The sequence below is a fragment of the Ascaphus truei genome, chromosome 3 (genome assembly GCF_040206685.1).
Source record: "Ascaphus truei isolate aAscTru1 chromosome 3, aAscTru1.hap1, whole genome shotgun sequence".
Taxonomy (NCBI): domain Eukaryota; kingdom Metazoa; phylum Chordata; class Amphibia; order Anura; family Ascaphidae; genus Ascaphus; species Ascaphus truei.
The window spans coordinates 210,467,567-210,491,771 of NC_134485.1; the positions used below are offsets into that span (position 1 = coordinate 210,467,567).

The 24,205-nt window shown below is 43.2% G+C and overlaps 1 protein-coding gene across 1 annotated transcript; it reads left to right on the forward strand.

The window, feature by feature from the left end:
* Positions 1 to 656: 656 nt before the first annotated feature.
* DHX33 (DEAH-box helicase 33) lies at positions 657 to 17,145 on the forward strand. Its single transcript, XM_075590004.1, has 12 exons — positions 657 to 997; positions 2,035 to 2,195; positions 3,868 to 4,095; positions 5,002 to 5,172; positions 5,976 to 6,161; positions 7,516 to 7,627; positions 10,012 to 10,171; positions 11,585 to 11,673; positions 12,674 to 12,801; positions 13,460 to 13,663; positions 14,147 to 14,233; positions 14,983 to 17,145. Exons 1-12 carry the CDS (start codon positions 793 to 795, stop codon positions 15,289 to 15,291), a joined length of 2,040 nt encoding a protein of 679 aa, XP_075446119.1. The 5' UTR covers positions 657 to 792; the 3' UTR covers positions 15,292 to 17,145.
* Positions 17,146 to 24,205: the final 7,060 nt, after the last annotated feature.

The following is a 24,205-nucleotide window of genomic DNA, read 5'->3' on the forward strand; positions in this document are numbered from 1 at the left end:
AGTGCCTTGCAATGGCAACATCGCTCCAAAACAAATACATTGACTCCGTCGCAAGCGGTTATAGTAAAAGCGACGGAGCGACCAAAAATTTTGAAGCCGGGTAAATTTGATTTTTTAGAGACAGTCACCACAAGTGACTGTCTCTAAATCAATCAAATTGCGTGGTCCACCCCCTTAGTTATGTCACTGGGCCTTGTCGCCAGCGATATCGCTAAAAACCTAATTACAACTTTCGCTAATGGCGACGAGTGCCGTCATCGGTCGCGTCGCCGTCACTATACGAGAGGCCTTATGTTTAATATTATAGTCACATGTATTACTGCTGTACAGCGCTATGTATATAGATGGCGCTATATAAGTACAAATATACACACCTGTATATCTGGCACTATAAATCTTGGCAGAGGCCTCACTCAACATATATACATTTCCCTACTCCCCGTGTTTGACAGATGGTAACACACATAGTCAGGGTGGCACCCCTGCTCCTCATCTTAAGTGGCAGAAATGTGAAGTTGGATCAGAATAAGCTATTGTAATAAAGAAGCGCTGGCTTCTACTCTCGCATTGACGTGTGAGGTGGATCACGTGTGCGTTCCATAGTCACCACCTAGCGGTTGCGTCATCAGCGGAGGCCGGAAGCACGTGGTCGGTGTGTTGGCTCAGGCCGGAAGCACGTGGGCGGTGTGTTGGCACAGGCTGCCAATCATGGTCACCCCGGGCTGGAGCCTGCGCTCCCCGGGTCGCAGGAGCCGTCACGCCGCCTGAAGAGACCCAATCCCCGTGGATAATATGTCTCAGGACCCCGACTTCCCGCCGGCCAAGAAATTCAAGCCGGGCTCCCCTTCCTTCCACATCAACCGGAAAGGGGCGATGCTGCCCGGCCCCAGGAAGCCGCCGGTGCCCGTGGAGCTGCAGCGCAGGAGCCTCCCGATTTACCGAGCCCGGGCTCAGCTTATAGGGCAGCTCCGGCAGCTGGACACCGCCGTGATCATCGGTGAGACCCGGGGCGGGAAATTAGTCTGATTTTACAGTGTGGATGGGGAGTTACTTTGAGGGGGCGGGGGGGGGGGGGGGGGGGTGTGTGTGTGTGTGTGTGTGTGTGTGTGTGTGTGTGTGTGTGTGTGTGTCACATGATTATTATAGAGCTTTCCCATATAAATAATTTACAGTAGTAAAGAATACTTGCCCTCTGTTAAATGCACTAACGTCCCTGCTGCATGTATTGCACACATGACATACAGATATGTGCAGCTTTCTACCGGAGAGATGGAGATTTCTTCATCTTCTGTTCTATATTGCGATCAGAAAGAAAGTAGGACGACGCACATGTATGCATTGTTTATGGATTTTGTACATATGCTTTCACGTGTGTGCGTTAGAAAAACTGGCTCTTGATAACCAATAGTAGATAAAGAAAAGTATAATGTAATAAGGAAAATATATGATCTGCCATAAATATCGATCTGCAGAGGGAACTTCTTCATGTCTCTGGGAATTGGAACATCCGTAATGCTGTAAAACACCTTCTTCATACATTCAAGTTAGCAAATGCACTATAAAGTTCAGGCTTTTCGCATTAACCTAATGCGCCAGCCAATTACAATGCTCCCATCCAATGTAACATGTATAAATAAAGATGTCAAAACATGAAGAGCCCATTGAGTCAGAAATGGGGATGCAATGGCAGTTTTCATGTGTCAATAACTCAACAAAATATCTTCCACTACATAGATTAACTATTAAATTGGCTTTTGGAAGGTATGTACCCCTGAATCCTGTAGTTTTTGTTTGTGCACTGTAAGATAAGTGGGGGGAAAAGTCAAAACAAATGCCCTTTGGGACGCCCAGTTTAAAAAGATTGGAAACCACCACTTTAGGTGCTATTTTGTTATTTATTAGGGTACCAACAACTTCCATCACCCAGTATAATGGGGATGGGAAAGACATAATAGTATTTACTCTGTTGTAATAGGTAAGGAGTTTACTATCCTTCCCCTCCCATACCCCCTAATCCAATGTCTTCTTTCACAGGTGAGACTGGATCGGGTAAGACAACTCAAATTCCGCAATATTTCTATGAAGCCGGCATAGGGCGTCAAGGTACCATCGCTGTGACACAGCCCCGCAGGGTAGCGGCCATTTCACTCGCGACCAGAGTCTCGGAGGAGAAGAAAACCGAATTGGGGAAACTGGTACGTCAGCTCCCTGTCTTCATTTTTATTTTTTTTCCGTGTGCTATTGTGCATGGTAAGATTTACACTTTTCCCAGACATGAGCCATGGGCCAAATAAGAAAATATTTAGGAGTAGAAGAGCCACAAGCTTATTGTAATCTAATGTTAGATACATTTAAAGACGTCATTATTATATTTCAACATTTTGCGGGTAAAAAATTGCACTGCCTAAGCATCTAGTTTACAATTAGCAGGAGCCAGGGCCTGGCAGTTAGAGCCCTGGTGTAGGTAGATCCAGTAAATCTAAACAAGTATATTGTGGTAGAAAGCACAGAAGGTGTATACTGTCAGAAATATTTTAATGTATGTTTTATCCTTTGACATCTGATGTGGTATTCAGAGATCAGTGCATGCATTATGCTATCATCCTTCACTACCATACTGTTATCTCTAGGTTATTGGTATCGTCTCTGAAGTCGGTAGCATTAAAGCAATTATCTCTTATATGAATATAGTGCTATCAAAAATGCAGGGCCACTTACTGTCTGCAAATCTAAAATTCCATAAGCTGCCTTTTACTTTCTCTCTTATTAATCCTGGTTGTGTCCTGATGCTATTCTTCAATTAACTTCCGCTTTGATAAAATATTTATCATTTTGTTTTCAAGTACTCCTATAATAGGCTCATGGGGAATATTGTAAGAAATACTTTATAACTCGACCCTGATCACTGCAACTTTGTAATCGCTGCTGAATTCTATTCTGGAGCATGAATCCATCACTTTTAAAAAATAAAATCTTCTCTAGTGTATATTTTGTGATAATTGTTGTCTTTTAGATTTAGGCTTTTAGTTCTAAATTTGAAACATTAAATGTTTAAACTTCTTCTATATTTACTTTTAAAAGTGCATATCCACCTGGGTGTTTTTTTTTATTAGGTGGGAAGCAGGGGTATTCTGGAGCTGAACCATGTTAATTTCAGATCCGGGGACCCCCTGATTCCCGAGATACTAAACTCCGTAGGTCATGCTGGTAGCAGACCTGCCTGGGCACGCAATATGGCGGTTTAAAGGTTCCGCCCTCGTAACGCCGAACCTTTAAACTTGCGGGAGATTACCGGTATGAGCTTCTCTGGTAAGTGTCTTGGGACGCCGCAGGTTCCCGAAGCTGAAATTAACAGGGTTTAGCTCCAGAGACCCCCTGCTTCATACCTAATATTACAAATAAAGAAATATGAAATGCTGCTTTTAATTATGAAGCAAAAATGTGCCGTAAATCCGTCATCTTCCTATGAAGGGCTAAACTCCAGTCATTTAAATAGAACAGAAATCTTTAATGACAAGGGAAAGACTACTCGCAGCATATTAACTGGGGCCATATAGAGAGCTAACCACTTTATAGTTGAAAAACATACTGGACACCTAACAAGCTCCTATTGCCGTTGGTTCAGGGGCTTACAACAATTTTGGCCAAAAATGTCAAACTAAAAGACCATTTTACTTAATAGATATTTATACATATATATTTAGGCACTGTACCGTGTATGAGTATCACTGGATGTGCTAAAACTGAGCTCTGTCTGTGTTTTATGTTCTGTCTCTGGTTTTAAATACACTTTATAGTTGAGTAAGCAGGAGAAACCCTGCTTCGTAGTGCTCCTTGGTCTCAGTCCTCTGCTATATTCATTCTCAGGTGGGCTACACCGTGCGCTTTGAGGACCTCACATCAGAAGAGACCAAAGTAAAGTTCCTCACCGACGGCATGCTGCTCCGCGAGGCAATTGGGGATCCGCTTCTACGCAAATACAGCGTGGTTATCCTGGATGAGGCTCACGAGAGGACAATACACACGGACGTGCTTTTTGGGGTTGTGAAAGCTGCGCAAAAGAAACGTAGAGAGCTGGGAAAGCTGCCGCTTAAGGTACGTGCGTCAGTTTAACCTTCTATTAAACATGGAAATAATGATTTGTAGGGCATTGCTGCACGTGGTAGAAGTTATAGACACCATCAACCTGTGTCCCAAGTTAAACTCATAGAAACAAAGCGGTCTGCAATCCTACAGAGGAAAGCAAACGCAGAACGTGCTCCAACTGCAATCCTGTGGATAAAAACAAAACGGCATCAGATGATGTGGTAGACACTAAAAAATACACAACAGCCAGGTGGAATTGCACTTTTAAGAGTAAATATAGAAGTTTAAACAGTTAATGTTTCAAATTCAGAACTAAAAGCCTAATAAGATTCGGCTCGGGGGTTCACTAAATGGCTCAGTGCAGCAGAAGAGGACCAAAGATGCAAAGTTTTGTGGGGAAGATGTGACCAGGCAATCACTAGATACAATGTGTGCACTGCTAGAGAGAGGACAGGGCTCAAAAAGGGGTGTGCCAGAGCCTGTTTCAGAAGAGGAAGGGGGATGTGACTTTGTAAATGGTTGCTATAGAAACAAAAAATGCTTGTTACATTATAATGCACTAAAAATGTCATTCAGAGTTGTTTAAAAAAAATGCTACAAGTATTTTCTCATAGTACAGAACTGATTTATTTAAAAAAAAACATGTAGGATATTGCTTGGTCTACAGCTTTAAAATGGAACAATTCGAGTTTCTCGGTCTTTTTTGTCTTGAGGTGATATGCTGGTAAACATGTTGCATTATATATTTTTTTTTAGGTCTACATACAGCCTTTTCACTTAAATGACCCATAATGTGCCTTCTGGGTTAACACCGTGTAGTAAATGTGTCCTCTGACCCCTTGGTTGTTCGATATCCCTGAACCAAAGCTTTGGTGTAACCCTATTTCCATTATGTGTCTCTTTGGCTCCCGGCAGGTGAACATCATGTCTGCAACTATGGATGTGGACCTGTTTTCACAGTACTTCAACGGGGCCCCAGTTCTCTACCTGGAAGGCAGGCAGCATCCCATACAGGTCTTTTACACCAAACAGCCTCAGAGTGATTACCTCCAAGCTGCACTGGTCACAGTCTTCCAGATCCACCAGGTAGGTGGCCTAATTGGTCACTGGGTGAATATTAAACCACTGAACAGCATTTGCTAGTCAGTGATGTTTTTTTAGCATTGAGGCACAGAGAGAGGAATCAGAAAAATAACTGCGTAGATATAGCACTGCACGATGTTGTCCAAACGGTTTAGCTAAAGCCACACCTTGCTCTGCATCATTTTGCCCTGTGTTGATGCACCGTAGATATTATATGCAAATATTGTTCCTACTTTTAATTAATACAATAATTGTATTAATTTATCCTACTCAGATCATATGCACGTGTTACTACATAGTACCAGTAAATGTAGGGTCACAGAAAAGCAGACCTTTTTTTATTTATAGTGTTGATTGTAATTTCTAGTGAGAATAAACAGTCCATCGACCTATACATTGTGCGAGAGGAAAAGTAACCATTTGTAAGGTGATTTAAGGCTAACATAGTTGATGGGAAATATATCCAGGATGTTGTGGTCTATTCGTAAATGTGAGTGATTATTGTAGAAAGCATTAAATGCTTCTAACTACATTAACAGGACAAGTGCACTTTAGAATTGAAGAGCTATTTCTTTATTTTGTTTTATATACACTATAGTGTGTGTGTGTGTGTGTGTGTGTGTGTGTGTGTGTGTGTGTGTGTGTGTGTGTGTGTGTGTGTGTGTGTGTGTGTGTGTGTGTGTGTCATACCGAGAGAGAGAATCTCTATCTCACACACATGTTTTGGATATACGGTACCGCAGTCCATCCTGAAATGATCACAATATAGCTAACTAATCTTCTTTTGCTTTGTTTTGCTCCTGAAGGAAGCTCCATCTTCTCATGACATCTTAGTCTTTTTGACTGGTCAGGAAGAGATCGAAGCAATGACCAAAACATGCAGAGACATAGCGAAACATCTCCCAGACAGCTGCCCGCAGATGATGGTGGTGCCTCTCTATGCTTCTCTACCACACTCTCAGCAGCTAAGAGTGTTCCAGGGAGCACCCAAGGTGAGCTAAGCCATGTCACTAACCAGCAGAAAACGCCATTCTCTTATGTATGTTGTAACAGGGACTTATCCCTGTTCAGATCTTGCTTCTAACACAGCAGTGTGCTGGTTAATTGCATACCAGCAATTAACAAACTTCACCTGGCTGATTAGAGCTCTCTCAGAAATAGCCTGTTCTGAGACAGGAAGGGCAATTCCTGAGCTCACAATTGGAGCTGACCTAGGAAAGACAGACCAGATGATTTCCTTAGTGGACACTGGACTGACCAGGGGACAGATGTATTGAGCTGCAAAGAGACTGTAGGCTGACAGCAAGACAAAAGGGAGCAGACTATACCTGGACAGACATTGCCTTAGCAAAAAAAGGTGCTGACCCAGGAGAGCAGAGAGGCTTCCCCTACAGCTACAAGAAACAGATAAGACTTTCATATGGGACTGTTATATATCTGTATATATGTATATATATTTGGGGCTGGTAAATAGCTTAGCTAACACCTATTTAGAGAGGGCTGGACTACATGTGTAGATATTCTCCAAAGTGGAGTAGGTTTTTCTTTGGCTTATTCTGAATGTTTTGCTGTGTTAAAGGGACAGGCGCTATAAAGCCTAATTTTAGTTTCACTTGAAACGGTCTCCATTGCGTACCTCTGCACACATCTCTTACATATGTAAAAGCTAAAGTTTGTATCTTCACCTTCATGCTGGTTAGCTAGATTTGTGGTGACACTGGTCCATAAAGAGATCACAGTTTACCATGTACTGCATCAGTTCAGAGTCTATCAAACAATCTTTCCTTGTGTCTAAATCAGTGTCTCCTGCTGTGAGATGAGGCTTACAACATGTGAGCCTGAAGGGATCAAGCATTTACATTTATAATTGGATAATACCACATGATAGAGGTTCTCCAAATTATTGCACTAAAGCCCCACATTGCGCTGCATCATTTTGCTCTTTATGGATGCACGATAATTATTATCTTCAAGACCATATGCAGATACTGTTCCATGCCAGTTTGCATCCATCCAGTCATTTTACCGCATGACTTGTACATGATATTTTGCTTCCTGAGTTAAAAACTACCTCAGCACCTTTACCTTAGATAATGGATGAGGGTTAATGAAAAGAGGGAAAGAATGGGCTTGCTACCAAGAGATTTTCCATATTGGAGTACAATCATTGCGTGTACCCACTGTTGTTCCCAAGTGACCCATTATATATGAATAAAAATGATAACCTTCTAGCAAATGTAGTGATCGTTAATGTGAGACGTTTACCTGTTACCTATATCAGATGCTATGACGTTGGACTTTCTATCGTTTTTATGATTTGGTTTGAGCAGTCTCTCTTCGTTTCAGGGTCATCGCAAGGTTATTCTTTCCACTAACATCGCGGAAACCTCCATCACCATAGCAGGGATAAAATATGTTGTAGACACTGGTATGGTGAAAGCAAAGAAATACAATCCAGGTAGGCACTACTAGTTTACAGGAGCAGTTCTACCGACCGACTTTTTTTTTTTTTTTTTTTTTTTGGATGGGGGATTGTAGGTGGGAAATGGGTCTCGGGAGCTGCACTGCGGTCATTTCAGCTCTGGGGGCCCCCTGCTTCCAGAGATACTTTCGTCCATAGGTGCTAGCGGTAGCTGGGTGAATAAAATGGAGGTTTAAATGTCCTGCGGCACAGGAGCCAAAAGGAATCCTCACCATCTCCCGTCACTGCTTCCTATTGGCCTGCATGATGCAGGGGTTTAAACCTCCATGAAGAACTGGCAGCACCTATGGAGGTGTCTTGGGATGTAGGGGGTCCCCAGAGCTCAAATTTAGAATGTGGTTGAGCTCCAGAGACCTGCTCCTTCCCACCTTTTCTTCTAAATTATGTTTAGATTTCTGTTCTTTAGGTACTAGTAGTTCAACTATTGATATTTACAGAAACGCAACTTTTTATCGTTGGCGTTTAGCAGTTTACGGGTGGAATCCTGTATACTGCAAATGAAAGGGGGATGGGAGGGGGGAGCATTCATCCATATTTGTGCCGGTCCCTTTAATCTTTAAAAATGCAAGAAAACTCTGTTTCCTGGGATAGAGCAGCATGGCAGATTTAATTGGATGAAGATTCTAGTGATGTCACTGCCCTCATTTGTGAGGCTGTGACAAGTAAGAAACCTGGAGAGGAAATGGCAACTATGGAGTCACCATTTATATAGTGCAATTAAACTAAAATAAATCCCCCCGTACACCCCCCTCCCCCCCCGGCAAATCTTGGGCCAATAGGAAGCTGCAACATCATTGGTTGTGGCTTTCTATTGGATTGCCATTTAAATCCCTTTATAAAAAAATAAAAAATCAGCAAGTAATACTAGTAACTTCACTAGTATGTATTTTGGGACCTGGGGTGTCCCCAGTGCTGAAAATAGCACCAAAGGACCCCCGGCCTCAATCCTGTACAAAATAAAAAGGGAGAGAGGGGTTACGTAGTAGTTACATAGTAGATGAGGTTGAAAAAAGACATGCGTCCACAAAGTTCAACCTATGCTAAACTTAGACAACAGATACGTTATCCTATATCAATACTTACAGTATATTGATCCAGAGGAAGGCAAACAAGAAACCCCAGTGTCATATCATCCACTGATATCTCATAAGGGAAAAAATAAATTCCATCCTGACTCCAACAATTGGCCATCGGATTAATCCCTGCATCACCATCCTTCTCATGTTTACTTATTTGGTATATCCCTGTATACCTTTCCTTTCTAAAAAGATGTCCGACCTTCTTTTTTTTTTTAACAAATCTATTGTATCTGCCATCACAGTCTCCATGGGTAATGAATTCCACATTTTAACTGCCCTTACTGTAAAGAACCCTTTCCTTTGTTGCTGGTGATGAAATCTCCTTTCCTCCAACCTTAAGGGATGACCCCGAGTCCTTTGTTCTGTCCTTGGGATAAATAGTTCTCTTTAAAGCTCCTTATACTGTCCCCGAATATATTTGTATATAGTTATCATATCCCCTCTTAGACGCCTCTTTTCTAATGTAAATAAATCTAATTCAGCTAACCTCTCCTCATAAATTAGATTGCCCATCCCCTTTATTAATTTGGTGGCTCTTCTCTGCACTCTCTCTAGTTCCATAATGTCTTATCTGCGTAGTGGTGCCCAAAATTGTACTCCATATTCAAGGTGTGGTCTTACTAATGCTTTGTAAAGGGGCATAATTATGTTTACTTCCCTTCCATCCATTGCCCGTTTAATGCAAGATAAAATCTTGTTTGCCTTTGCAGCTACTGTATGACTTTGGGCACTATTGCTAAGCCTGCTGTCTACAAGCACTCCTAAACCCTTCTCCATCAAGGATTCCCCCAATTTATTCCCATTTAATTTGTAAGTCGCCTGTTTATTCTTGCTTCCTAAATGCATAACCTTACATTTATCTATATTAAACCTCATCTGCCATTTACCTGCACACGTTTCCAGTCTCTCCATGTCCTTCTGGAGATAAATTACATCCTGCTCTGATTCTATTACCTTACACAATTTTGCGTCATCAGCAAAGATGGAGACTTTGCTCTCGATGCCAACCTCAAGGTCATTAATAAACAAGTTAAAAAGCAGGGGTCCCAGTACCGATCCCGGAGGTACTCCACTCACGACCTTAGCCCAACGTAAAAAAGTTCTATTTATGACAATCCTCTGTCTATTCTTCAACCAGAGTTAGAGGGCATTTTTGCTTTATATCTTCTGTCTCAATCTATTAACAGCTCTGTAACATTGTAGAGATATCTTCCACTGTTTTCTTTTTCTAGCAGACTGTACGTGTTGTAGCTGATTTTAGACCGCTATTTTGCCTCCTAGAAAGTAGTCTTGAAGTGTTAGCCGTGCAGCGGGTATCCAAAGCCCAGGCTTGGCAACGCACAGGAAGAGCGGGGCGAGAGGACAGCGGGATATGCTATCGACTCTACACAGAGGATGAGTTTGAGAAGCTGGAGAAAATGACTGTGCCAGAGATACAGAGGTGAGTGGTGGAGTGGTGTGGCAATGCACAAGGCTGAAGTGCATATCAAAGCATGCACTAAATAATTAGTCATTTGTTACCGAAAAAACAAATCCCCTTCACCAGCCCCTATCTCCTCACCCCTCCCCCCAAGAAACCCATTGTAGTACTTACACAGTTTTTTCAATGAAGCTACATCCTTTTTAAGGGTGTGACATGGTTCTTGGGGTGGTGAGGGGAGAGTTTATAAACCAGTGTTTGAAAATCACAGTTGTACATGTCAATATAGAGTTAATAGGTGTTGGACAATCTTACGCATGCCCACTTAACCGATAACAACATTACTGCTTTTTTTATAAGGTAGGGCTGTGTTTAACAACTAAAAATGTAACACTTGTTCTTATGATCAGGATAGCGTTCTCAATAGACTGTTAGTTGCCTACTACTTTTCCGAATATATTGTAATTTGCAGTAGAATGAATCGTTGCTTTTGTGCGTGTGTATACATACATAGCATTTGATGGCAGATAAGAACCAACTGGCCCACCTTGTCTGCCCATTTTCCTATCTGCTGCTAAACCCTATTTGATTCTTGGCTTTCTTTGTTTTTTTTAGGATAACCTCTCCATTCTATCCTCTAAGTCATTGTTTTTAAACAGGTGTTCCTAGGAATCCTTGGGTTCAATGAGCATCCCTAAAGGGTTCCCTGTAATTTTCAGGTCATTCGAAAATTGTACCAAATACAGAAGAATTGCATCTGATCTCAGACGCGCTATTAGAGAGGGTTGGGGTTCCTTACAATGCATCTGATCTCAGACGCGCTACTAGAGAGGGTTGGGGTTCCTTACAATGTATCTGATCTCAGATGCGCTATTAGGGAGGGTTGGGGATCCTCAGAATTTCACAATATAATTATAGGGTTCCTAAACCAAAAAAGGTTGGAAGCCACTGCTATAAACTGCACATATTAGGGTCCTACAGTATTTCCTGATGAGTCTTAAGCTGTAGATCATGCACCATCTTAGTAGCCCTTTCTTTTGCACCATTTCCATTATATGTACGTCCTTCCAGAGATACGGTCTCCAGAATGTAACGCCGTACTCTAGGTTAGGTCTCGCTAATGATCTATAAAGTGGCATCACCGCCCCCTTCTTTCGGTTGCTAATACCTCTCCCTATACAACCTAATATCTTGCTGGCTTTCCGCATTTCTTTGTTACATTGCTAGCCTACTTTTAAGTCAGCTGAAATAATAACTTCTAGGTCCTTTTTTCCTCTAAAGTAGTTTATTATTATTATTGGCGTTCGACAGTGAAGTTATGCTGAAAAAGATGTGAATTCATTACATAAATAAAAAGTCATTTGTGAACCATTTTCAAGTGGGGTTGTGACGTTAAATGGACTAAGTACTATTCTGTCGTGCCTGATTTTGCAGGTGTAACCTGGTCAGTGTGATGCTGCAGCTTCTGGTCCTGAGAGTGCCAAACGTCCTTACCTTTGACTTTATGTCCAAACCCTCCCCAGGTATGTGACTCCACTACTGAGTGAATGTTTCCCCCTGATCAGAGCACATTCAGCCGCCCTCAATTGTCTGACTACTGGAAGCAGATGTTTGCGGTAATTGTAAGCTTTTTTTTTAAGCTCAATTTTTCTAAACCATGACATCTCACTAGACCAAAATACATTTTTATCAAAGGGTAAACTCATTTGCAATTATGAGTGGAAGTTCGTATTGGATTAGAATATAAGGGTTTTATGACAATGTAGTGTAGGACTAAGATCTGTTATTTCTGGGGAAGAAACATCATTTGCTAAGGGTTAAGTAATGGCCTCTGCTGTACATGTTGCACTCCAGGCAGACGGCTTGAACAATCTCCCGTTATACCTGACATACAAAGATTGCCATTTCATTAAGCGACACCTTAACAGAATGACATTCTTTGGATGGTAAGTATATTAACACCCATTAGCTACTCATGCTGAGTTTCCTGGCAAAGGTGCTTTGTGATGAATAACTTACAGGCATACCCCGCATTAACGTACGCAATGGGACCGGAGCATGTATGTAAAGTGAAAATGTACTTAAAGTGAAGCACTACCTTTTCCCACTTATCGATGCATGTACTGTACTGCAATCGTTATATAAGTGCATAACTGATGTAAATAACACATTTGTAACAGGCTCTATAGTCTCCCTGCTTGCGCACAGCTTCGGTACAGGAAGGGAGCTGTTCAGGACGTGATGACAGGCGCATGCATGAGCTGCCATTTGCCTATTGGGCGATATGTACTTACTCGCGAGTGTACTTAAAGTGAGTGTACTTAAAGCGGGGTATGCCTGTATTTTGCTTATATGTATAAATTACTGGTGAAAGTGCAATACAGAAAATAATTGTGTTGCACATTTAGGAATCTCATTGAGGTCACAATCTTCACCTGTAATGAGGTGATCTTGGAAAAGGACAGTGAAAAGAACACTGCATATGAATTGTTCTCACTGCCAACACCTTGTTTTACAAAACAGATTCAATACGAGCAGCTATACAGCAGCTAGATCTCCTAGGCGCGGTGGAGCGGAAGGAGGATCAGATCATCCTGACGCCTTTGGGAAGAAAGATGGCTGCTTTCCCGTTGGAGCCCAAGTTCTCCAAGGTAACAGCCCACTGCAGTGCTCATGTTGGACAGATGAGACTTGCTACTGAAAGAAGAAGCATGTGGATTGTAGCTTGTCCCAAAGTTACTAGGATGTGTGGTCATCACAGCTTATCATTTGGACACACCCCTGGTTCAGGTCCTAAACCTCCACAAACGCCAGAGAGCATCAGACACTTTACAATGCAATTGAACAATATGAACAAATGCTTTGAGATGCCAAACCACTTAACATATCTTGAAGTTGCAATAAATTGGCCTTATTACATCTACACATTTCAGAGTTTGGTTTATAATTACTGATATATTACTGATGTGTTGAACTGTGGTGCTGGTTTAATTAAAGCTTTAATAGCTGACTGAAAACAAGTGACGCAAGGATTCAATGTTGCATTGATTAGTTCTCCGTTTATAAAACACCTTTAGGAAATTCACAATAAGGGCCATTTATAATACTTTCCACAAAAAAAAAATATTTCACATCAATCTTCCTTTCTCCAAAATTAAATAAAGTACTGTAGAGTTTCAGAATCAAGTGGTGGGTCAGGATAAAAAGCAGCAAAGTATAAAGACTGCATGTAAAAGCAAATAACTTTTAGACTGGATCCCAGAGGTTATGGTTAAGGGGAAATTGCAATGCTTGTGTTTTTCCTTGCAGACCATCCTCCTTTCTCCCAAGTTTCACTGCACAGAAGAGATCCTGACTATCGTCTCTTTGCTCTCGGTGGACAGCGTTCTCCACAACCCACCTGCCAAACGGGATGAGGTGCAGGCGGTCAGGAAAAAGTTCATTTCTAGCGAAGGTGACCACATCACCTTGCTCAACATCTACCGGGCGTTCAAAAACCTAGGCAAGAATAAGGTGCGTCCTTCTCTACACTGCTTCCCCCTCTTACCAACATACAATTATGGAAATAGGCAGGATGTAAATATTCTTTGTCTAATGCAATTGCTTAAAAGCAGGCGTGTCATGCACATGGCTGAGTAAGTAATAGTGTAAAAACCATATGAACATAAATGCTAATTGGCTGAAATTGTAGTCAATTACACTGCCCTCAACTAGGGACATCCATCCAGGGAGCAAAAATGACGGGTGTCCTGGTGTATTTACTTTATTATAATATGCATGATTTCATGGAATTAAAAATCTTCTACACCATCATATTGGTTGAGGGTGCTGGTTTACCTAAACCCCACTTTGTAAAATAAAGAAATCACGTTGCTTAACTTCTGCATAATAACACGTGGCACATTTTGAGTAAAGGTGTGGCAGAAAACCCGGTGTTCTCCATTTATTTGAGCGACGTGCAGAAGTCTTTATTTTGAATGTGTTTTGTTACACTAGGAGTGGTGCAGGGAGAATTTCATCAATGGCAGGAACATGATGCTGGTCTCAGAAGTCCGTTCCCAGCTCAGGGATATTTGTATCAAGGTAACGTCATTCTCTTTATTCTTTGTGTATGTTTTCCTAACATGCACAGCCATTATTGTATTTATCACTGTGATTTTCAACAGTTTTTGATAATGACGCTTTTGCAAAGCAGCTTCAGTTTTAAACCATGTTTAAATTGTATGTTAGAATTAAATGTTTTATTGGTTGCTATTTGCTTTTTCTATTTAGTCTAAAAAAAAATTAAAAAAAAATAATGTCTTTTTTGTTCTATACGAACTTCTAACACGATTTGCTTACTGTTATGACTTGGTAGCTCTGACCACCCAGGTAAAGCATCATGTGACTTGTGCCTTTGTTGACATTTGACATATAAACTCCTGGATCTCAGACATAAGTAACGGTATAAACCTTTAAATGTGATTTTGGAAGTTCAAATTTCACTCGGTGGTGACGTCTGTCATATAAATTATCTTCTATATTCATATATAGTGACGTCTCATCCTCCTTTTTTTTTTTTTTTTTAATTCCCAAGCAACCTAATGTAGGCACACTTTGTTTATGGCGGAGAGAAAGTGAGACAAGCCCTGTTGTATCTTTTACAATGTAATTTGGAAAAACATCACTGACTCGATGTCCTTTTAACCACTGGTAATGGGAAACGGGGCCAGACATTGTACTGCTCCCCCCTCGAGCAGCAAAGAGTTCAATCTAGCCTTACGTTTCCCTTCTCACACTCCTGCAGGGTTAGCTGCACTCCAGTTCATTTATTTGTTGTTTTTATTGAACAGCTTTCAATGCCAATCGAGTCCTCGAGAACAGACACTCAAAATATCCGGAAGTGCTTAGCTCATGGCCTCTTCATGAACGCCGCAGAGCTGCAGCCAGACGGGACCTACGCCACAGTGGACACTCGCCAGCCGGTGGCCATCCACCCCTCCTCCGTCCTCTTCCACTGCAAGCCTGCCTGCGTTCTTTACAACGAGCTGCTCCACACCTCCAAGTGTTACATGAGAGACTTGTGTGTGGTGGACGCTGACTGGCTGTTTGAGAAGGCCCCCGAATACTTCAGACGGAAGTTAAAAACTGCCAAGACCTGATGCGTTTTGCAAGAATAGAGCATTTACTTTGAGACTTATTTAACTCCTCTCTGTAGTGAAAACGAGTAGCAGGTACCACCAGCACTCTGAAGGGTTCAAAATTGCACAGTAGGTTCATGCTACAATGCCATTTTTTTTTTTTTTCTAAAGACAAAAATAACCGGCTTGGTGTATTTATGTACTGCAGCTACAGTTCCCATTACATTAACCAATCCAGTGCATTTACACGGTTTATCAAAATAACAAATATTCTCCAACGTAAAACAAGGTACCGGCAGCAGTCTGACTTTCTATACTGTTGCTTTTTTATAATACCTAGACCTTGAACATTCTGCTTTTCTATTTTCAGTCATTTAAATCTGACAGGGCTGTATGGGCCAGCAGCACGCTGCAATGAATCACTGAAGACCATTCTTTTACACCCCTTCTTAACAGGGCACACATTATCAATCTTTTATGTTGGTAACTAAAAGGGACTGAACCATATATTTTTGTATCATGTATATTTTTCATTTATTCTCTGAGATATTTTATGTTCTACTGAAACATATGGTATGTTTTGTCATTTTTTTTTATTTTTCATCACCCTTTCTTTCAATAAAACATTTTTAAACTGTTAGTTTAACTTCCTGTACATACAGACATCGTATCAGACCAGCATACAGAATTACTATCTCATTCAAGCAGCTGGTACAGAGCCATGCAGTATTTACGAAGTGGTCTTCCATAAGACGCCTTCCGGTACTGGAATACCCCAGAAAGGTGTTTTATAGCAGAAATGCTGCTTTGTTAATATGGGTCATGTTTAATGTTCTAATAATATAATATCCAAGGCAACTGAAAATTCTAAGGCTGCGCTTATAGTCCCGGCGACAGCACGTCAAAACAAGTAAATGTAATCCGTTGTGGGCGCGACCAAAATCGCTGAAATTCGTGGATTTTGCTATTTACCGCGACGGCAGCAACACGTGACTGCAATAAGCCAATCACATAGCCTCTGCCTGACGTCAACACCCCTTGCAGCCAGCGACATCACAAAAACTCCATTACAACTTTTGCGACGGCGGCGGGTGAGGTCACCGGGCGCATGGCCGTCAATGTAGCCTGCACTATAAGCTCAGCCTAAGGGAGGAGGATTATTGATCAAGCATTTCTTTTGCACAACAGCATTGAAATATCAAGTAGAATCACACGATTTGGCTTGGACACTGTACCGTGGGGAAACTTATTTAGACAATGTAATGATTTGAATATTCATTAGGAATGGGTTTGGAATGTATATAATTGGCAGCACATTGCATGCTCATATAGCACTGAATAGATTCTAGAATGCGTTGTGGATTATATGACACGACTGTCAAACCATCACCTGATGTACATAGAAAACATTCAGTAGGTAATTTGGGGGTGTCTACTCTAGTTTTGGTAGGTGGGTGTGTCACAGGAGCATTGATGCATTTTTTGTGATGTAGATTAGCATCAACTCCCCTTTGTACTGCTCTTCACCACTTTTATGCCACGAGGGCACAGGATCGCAGTCTCTTAATTATCACGTTCAAAATGCAAGTCCATCTTTCCTTTTTGAGGAAAACCTTTTAACTCCAAGACCACTTTTGCTAATACGTACATTTTAAGAAAAGGGGTTTAGGGAAAACCATGCTATTTTTAAGGAATCTGAAAGGTTTGTATAGATGGGCGTGTGTGCCTTGTAAATGCTTATATCTGTTGCTTTTAACAGAGATAGCTCAGGGATGAAAATCAGTTTAGACAAACCTCTCTTTTGGGGTAATCCTAAACATAAATTAAAAAAAAAAAAAAAAGCAAAGCTGATTAAAAGTTTGCTATAGTGATACTTTCACTATGCATCGTAACAAATACTTTAGTAATTGTAAATACCATTAGTAACCGGCAATTTGTTAATGTGCTTGGGATAATTAAGCCACGGTGGCTTTTTAGCAGCTACATTTACATTTGCTGTAGTCCTGGTGTTGGCAGTTATCCTTTGGTGCAATACTGTATACAAAATACAGAAACCGATTCAGAGAAGCTGTAGCTGAGTTTATCATTTAGATAAAAGCAGAGACTGGCAACATGAGTGAAATAACAGCATGAAAACAGTGGTGCTTTAAAACATTTTGATCATTAGTATAGCACCATCAATAAGAGATAATGGCATACTTCCAGTTAAAAATGTTTCTGTATTTATGGGACTTGGTATTGTAAGTCAAAATTAATATGGGCTTTTATTCTCAAATCTTCTTTCTTCCACTGCTAGAAGCAAGTAGGAAAAAAACATTTATAATCAGTTACTACTAGTGACACAATAACTAGCAGCGCTGCTAAATACAGGACCTTATAGTTCATACAAACTGCAGGGATTCTCTCATATTCTCGGACTTGATTCAATTGCATAAATAATAAAAGCACATTCTACTTGGATTAGATCAAATGGGGAACACTGGAGTTGAGCAATTTATGTATTTCTGAATTTTGGAAAAATAAATGGATCTGCACTCTGGGATTAATTGTCCTCTTTGTGTTCTATGGTATTTTGGAAATGGTCGATTTATGCATTTAATGTGTAATGAGAGGGACTTGTATACTTCAATCAAGTCTCGTTAATCGAGGACAGTCTTTTTTTTTTAATCTCACATAGCACTGATTTGAAAACTGAGTTTATTTTCCAGCGCTGGAAGCCATTTTATGGCCAGGGCAGCCGACAGATTTCCCGTGACCCAGGACAAGAGTTTTGACAGGTCCTCCCCTCCCGTGTCTGCAGTCTTGCGAGCCTCCCCCATTTCACACCTCACGAGCCCCCTCCCATGTATTTCTCTCTCTCGCACTTACCCCTCTCTCTTCCTCACTCCCTCTCTTACACTCTTCCCCCATCTCTATCAATTATCCCCCTCGCACTTAATCCCGCTCCCTCAATCCCCCAACCTCACACTCATTCCCGGCCCAACACACACACCACCCACAATAATTATCCCCTACAAAATAGAAACAAAAAACCCCACCAACCAAATACATATTTAAAAAAAAAAAAAACCCAAGTACAGATTCCCCCACCCCCAAATAGATATATTTTTTAAATACCACCCACCCCCAAAATACATAAAAAACAAACACCTTCAGGATGGTCTCAGGCCTCTGATGCCATAGTTTTCCCCCCCACTGTTGCGGGCCTCCTGTCGGGCTTCCCTCTCTTCCACGCTGTTCGAGTCTCTCTCCCTCACTGTCCCGTGCAGGGTCTCTTCCCCATGCCGGTGCATGTTAACGTCTGAGAGAGGCCCTGCGCGGGACAGGGAGGGAAGCCCGCAGCTGGGGAGAGACGGGCCCAGCGGCCAGACAAAGCAGTTGGGCCCAACTTTGTTGCCCGGCTGCCGGTCCTCTCGTTGCCACCGGCCCCAGCTCCCCCCAGCTGTGGGCCTCACTCAGTCCCGTGTCGAGCCTTTCATGCTGGTGCACGCCAGAAGCTGGACCCAGCTTCTGGCGCATGCCGGCGACAGAGGGAGAGGCAGGCCCGCATCTGGGGATAGCCAGCGGCAACAAGAGGCCCAGCAGCCGGTCAAAGAAGTTGGGCTCAACCTCTTGCCAGGCTCAACTTCCAGTACTGGCTGGAACCCCTGCAGCCACTGGACCTGGGACACTTGTTCAAGCTGTCCCCCCTTTCAGCAGCCCTGCTTATGGCAGAAGAGTGCTTAGTAAATATGGGCCAGTGTGTCTAAAACTTAACTTCTCTTTCTCCTACCCTCCAAATTGCTTGTTTTTTTCTGACTTGTAAAGACGCCACAATTTTCCCAGCGATTTTACACTCCTCTTTCTCTCCAGTCAGTCCATCGCCAAATCCTGATGCTTCCATCTACGGAAAATGTCTAGAATACGCACTTTCCTTAACCCAGAATTGACCAAAATCCTAATTCATTCCCTTAACAGTACACCATCTCAAATACTGCAACCTCCTCCTTACTGGACTTCCCCTCCCACGGCTCCCCTTACCGCCTCCCCACTGTTGCTAGATTCAAGCACCTCCTCTGCTGCTCAACTATGCATATCCATGCACGCAAATGCAGAAATGTAGTCCCCCACATAGCTTTTCACAACCCAATGTGTTCTTTCCACTCTACCCATAACCTACTCTACTTTTCCCTTAAAATCCTTCCACTACCCCTTGTAAGGCTTCTCTTCCAGTTGCACCCCATCTCTGTATCTCACTACCCTGCCAGACTCTATCCTGCCCTTGACATGTTTAATAGTTCCATAAGAACACTGCAGTTAATTCATCACACATCCTCAGAACACTAACCCACTTCCCCCACTGAACATGTTCTGTCCGCCCTCCCCTTTCCACCTCTTGTGCACAGATTCAACATGTGCCATTACAGGTTAACACACAAAACAGGTGCTAACTTCCATTTGGCTGCATTAACCCATAATTGAGATGGATGATTAACCACCTTGGATTGTAAACTCCTTGGAAAAGGGATCTTCTGACCTACTGTGTTGTGAAAACTGATGTCAAGCTGTTTATGACTGTTATTGTATTTCACTCCCAAGCTGCACTGCTGAACATGTTTTAAATAAATGCTAATGTATTAACCCTTTGAGTGCCACAGCCCCTCTGGCACTCCAATCATGTGACGTGATCTTTTTACCACTAATATAAGTGGAGGGTCACCCCCCCTTCCATTCCTCATCATTGTAAAGCACGTATGCAAATCTCCCCTAGTAAAACAAACATGTTTATTATAATATACAAAGAAAAGCACACAGCGCACAACTCATAGTGTAATCAATTAAATATATTGAAACAAGGTGAAGGTGGTGATAAATGCACGTACACAAAAGTGATGTTTTTAGGCAATACATGAATTTTGGTACATGTTACCAACTGGAGTCAGCGTTCACCCGAACTGCAGCAAGATTCAGCACCCACCGGTAGGAGAACCCGTCAAACACAAGCACCATCTCAGTTTCCAGACACCATCTCAGTTCCGGAAGGAAAATCCAGATCTTATTATAATATAGCTATTATGTCATGGAGCCCCTCCGGTGCCAGTGATTGCATTGGATCTGTCATACCTGGCAAAATGAAACTAACCTGCCAACTTGGAAAGTGGGGTGGGGCAAGCTTAAACCTTGGGGGAGGGGGCGGCACTACCCTCCCATAAGCAGCTGAGACCAAATGCACACAGTTAATAAAATACACAGATTCCCAACAAGCTCTTAGCTTATATATTATGTGGTAATGGTTGGTGTTTCTCAGAGCTTGTTGGGAATCTATTTTGTTTAGATATTAAAGAGATGTAATTCCTAAAACCTTCCTCCAATTTGGATGTGAATACCCTCAAATTAAAGCTGATAAGACTGCACTTTAAGCCCATATTCATTATTTAACGGTAACTTGAATTTATTTTGGTACACAGCCAAAATAACAAAACTTGTATCAGTGTCTAATTATTTCCGGACCTAGCTGTATATAAATATATATATATATATATATATACTGTATATATAGCCCGCTTTCCCGTGACTAAGGGAACTATGCGTGCTGAGTACCTGTCTGGCATACAGGAGGCCTAATCCTCCACCACTGGGAGCCTGGGGTGATCACGTTCTCTCTGTGTACAGCGCCTCCACCTGGGAGGGATCCTAGCGCTGCAGGATAACTCCTCACATGAACCAATACAATCAGTGAATAAAAATACACACACTGGTATAACTAACTTATCTTTACTGACCATATAACAATGTAACACAATAATCATCCAAAGCTCACACAATACAATACCCACACCATAAACACCACCCCGGTGTAACCCCCAAAGTGCAGAGGTGCATGGGCACCTAACCGCCCTGTGTCCACAGAGCCAGGCCCACCAAAAGAGTGTGGAGTAGCGCTACCCCCTGTGTATGGCTGTTGGTGCACATGGGTACCTTCCTGGTCTTAAGCCAGACCATGCGCATTAACTATCGGGCATGCATGGGAATCAACATGGCGGCACCCTGCACCGGCGATCCGCCGCAGAGCTCCGGAGCTCCAGCTGACCGCCTCCCCCTCCCGGCACAGAGGTAAGACCCCTCGGATATATATATATATATATATATATATATATATATATATATATATATATATATATATATATATACAGTGGTTGACAAATCACCAAAAAATCTACTCGCCACCTAGTACCACACGTGTGCTGCTTGGGCCAATAGGAGCTCGCCACGATGTTAAATCCACTCGCCCGGGGCGTGCAAATGTATAGGTTTGTCGAACACTGTATATATATATATATATATATATATATATCCCTCTTTTCCCCCCTCTCCGGGAAAGGTGCTGCTACCAGTGTGTTCTGTGGCTGCTGTATCATACCTGGTTGGTAAACAGGAGGAAGGAGATCAATGTGATGGTGTGGGGAGGACATCAAGACAGGCTCCCGGTGGTTCCTTAGTGGTCAGCGCCTCCAGTCCAAGAGGATTCTGATGTTTCAGGATGCACCTCATGGACACTTCTTATTTGGTGCTTAGTCATGCTTCAATTACTACGCCAGGTGTTGGTATGACTGAGGTTTATTTGCAGTAAAGTACATACATTGGATCACATATCTTCAGTACCTTATCCCCTATAGGACTAGGCCTCAGTACACTCCTCTAGCAGGAGAACTCACTCTAGTGTCTGCACAGTCTGATATCTATTCCAAAACACCCTCACACACTAACTACAGCAAGGCCCCGCTTCTCTGCGATACGGCGGTACCGAGAAGGGGGCCGCCATGTCTGCGCATGCGCAAAACGGGACGGTCTGTGGTTGCGCATGCGCAGAATTAGGGGTTTTCCAAGGTTGCGCGTGTGCGTAGAAGGGTGAATTGCCGTTCTGCGCATGCCACACACCAAAAATCGCCAGTTCCGCTTTCTGGCGATTTTCACTTTGCGGCGGGCCCTTAGAACGGAACCCGCCGCATGCCCGGGGCCCTCCTGTACTCTACACTACATAGAGGACAACCCCTCCTTCCCTGGGGAGTGGCTAGTAAGCCAGCCTATCCACTGTCATAGACACCCCTTACAATGACAGGCTAGCCCTGAACTTTATTGAACATGCACAATGAACAATATAACATTCCAAGCATAGTCTACTGCTAACACTGCCCACATACTAAAGGGGACTTACATTGTTAGGTAGCCAGAATAATCGGTAGTCCCAGGAGACTGGGCTACATTCTCCCTTTGGTTTTAAATGCCTCCCGACCCAGCAGGAGGCGTAACATCCACACCAGAGTTATACTTTTAACATGAAAATGGAATAACAGATTTCAACATATTACACAGTACAATTGGACCGTCAATAATATCGAGCAGGGTCAGGTTTGCGCACCATGTTCCCTTCACTGCCGTACACTGTCACGAAATAGCATCGCTTGCGGCCATCCTCAGTAACATACTTAGCCCTATCCTGGTGTATATTTCGGCCTACATGCCAGGTTTTGCTCAGGAAAGCAAACCTTTCCTTCCTTTGACGGGCACTACCCATGCACTGCATTACATGGTCCATGAGAGATGCATGCACCCACATATGCCTTTCCGCTTGGCGCATTAAATCCTCTGGGTGGTAAGGGCAATTGTATCCTTCCGCTCTAAACTTTTGAACTAGCACCCTATCGGCGCGACTAGATTTGGTTAAACTACGCCCGACCTGGTAGGATCCAGAATACTGGTCCTTCCCACAGAGGTTCACTAGTTGAGTACTCTCCCTTTGGTCCAGAGAAAAGGCCTTCCTCTATTTTGGCATTATCTCTGCTCCACAGAGAAATAACCATCCTCCCACTATGGTCAGTATGGGATCCCCGTTCTAGCAAGAACCTGGTGCGTTTTAAGTGAGGCGCTTATCCTCTAAATTTTGTATCCCACCATGGCAAATCGTCTGCATCAGTAGGCACATTGTCAGTCACATATGAAGTAGTCATTGTGCAAGGGACAGCTACCGTATTTCCCGCAGAAATGGCCACTGTCAGGACGGGCGTAACAGGTCTAGACGACTGGGACTTGTCACTACTCGCTCCCTTGGTACTGTCGGACTAGGGGAACGATTTGGAGGAGATGACGGGGGTGAAAGGGAATGCAGGGCAGAACGGAATAAGTCCCGGGCTCCAAAATCCAAAGTCTCTGGTGAAACGGAGCTTCGGGCCCCAGCTGGAGTGGCAGTAGGGAAGACTGTCCGTAACAAGGCCAATTTCTGGCCACGCCCCAGAGCATGGCCAACAGCTCCCGAGGATTTAGCAATGTCCTCTTGGGCCTGTGCCTCCAAGGTACGGGGTCTTTGCTCCACTTCCTGCTCCCGGACTTGCCAATGCTGCAAGAATAGGGACCCCGGAGGGGTACTTACCACCGTATAAGTAGGAGCAGATGTAGAAGCCGGAACATCAGCAGCATCGACGGTCGTCGCCATCGCAGGGTCCTCCTCATTGATCACGGCATGGGGATCAGTGGAGGTCACGTCTGACCCCTCCTCGACAGTTGCACCCACCTTGTCTGGCGAGTACCGCGCCAGTCCAGTGGCGGTGGATCTCTCTGGTGGCGAGTAGAACATCAAGGGTGTAGCAGGCCCGGCTCGGCCTGATCTGTTCAGGCAATGGCACGCCTCTTCCAGGGCACGGATCTGAGCGGGAGCAGGTACAGCAGCAGCGGAAGACTCACATGGCCTCACCCCGACTGGTGTGGGCGCAGGTACGTCCGAGATTGACACTTCTCCCTTAGTGCTGGGGGAACCAGGAGCCTCGGATCCCAGCATTCCCAGCGACCCCGCACCAGAGTCTAAGCTTAGCGATCGGCTGATCCCACATTTTAGATCGAGACTCACCAGGTGCTGGAGCATGGCCTAGTAGTCGAGTTTAGGGGCTTTGTATGTCAGCCT

What these genes read in the sequence shown, in the direction of transcription:
- DHX33 (XM_075590004.1), top strand. Translation starts at nt 793, where the DNA reads ATGTCTCAGGACCCCGACTTCCCGCCGGCCAAGAAATTCAAGCCGGGC. An exon ending in ACTGTGCCAGAGATACAGAG is followed by an intron (nt 10,172 to 11,584) that starts GTGAGTGGTGGA and finishes CTGATTTTGCAG; the next exon opens with GTGTAACCTGGTCAGTGTGA. An exon ending in AAAACCTAGGCAAGAATAAG is followed by an intron (nt 13,664 to 14,146) that starts GTGCGTCCTTCT and finishes TTGTTACACTAG; the next exon opens with GAGTGGTGCAGGGAGAATTT.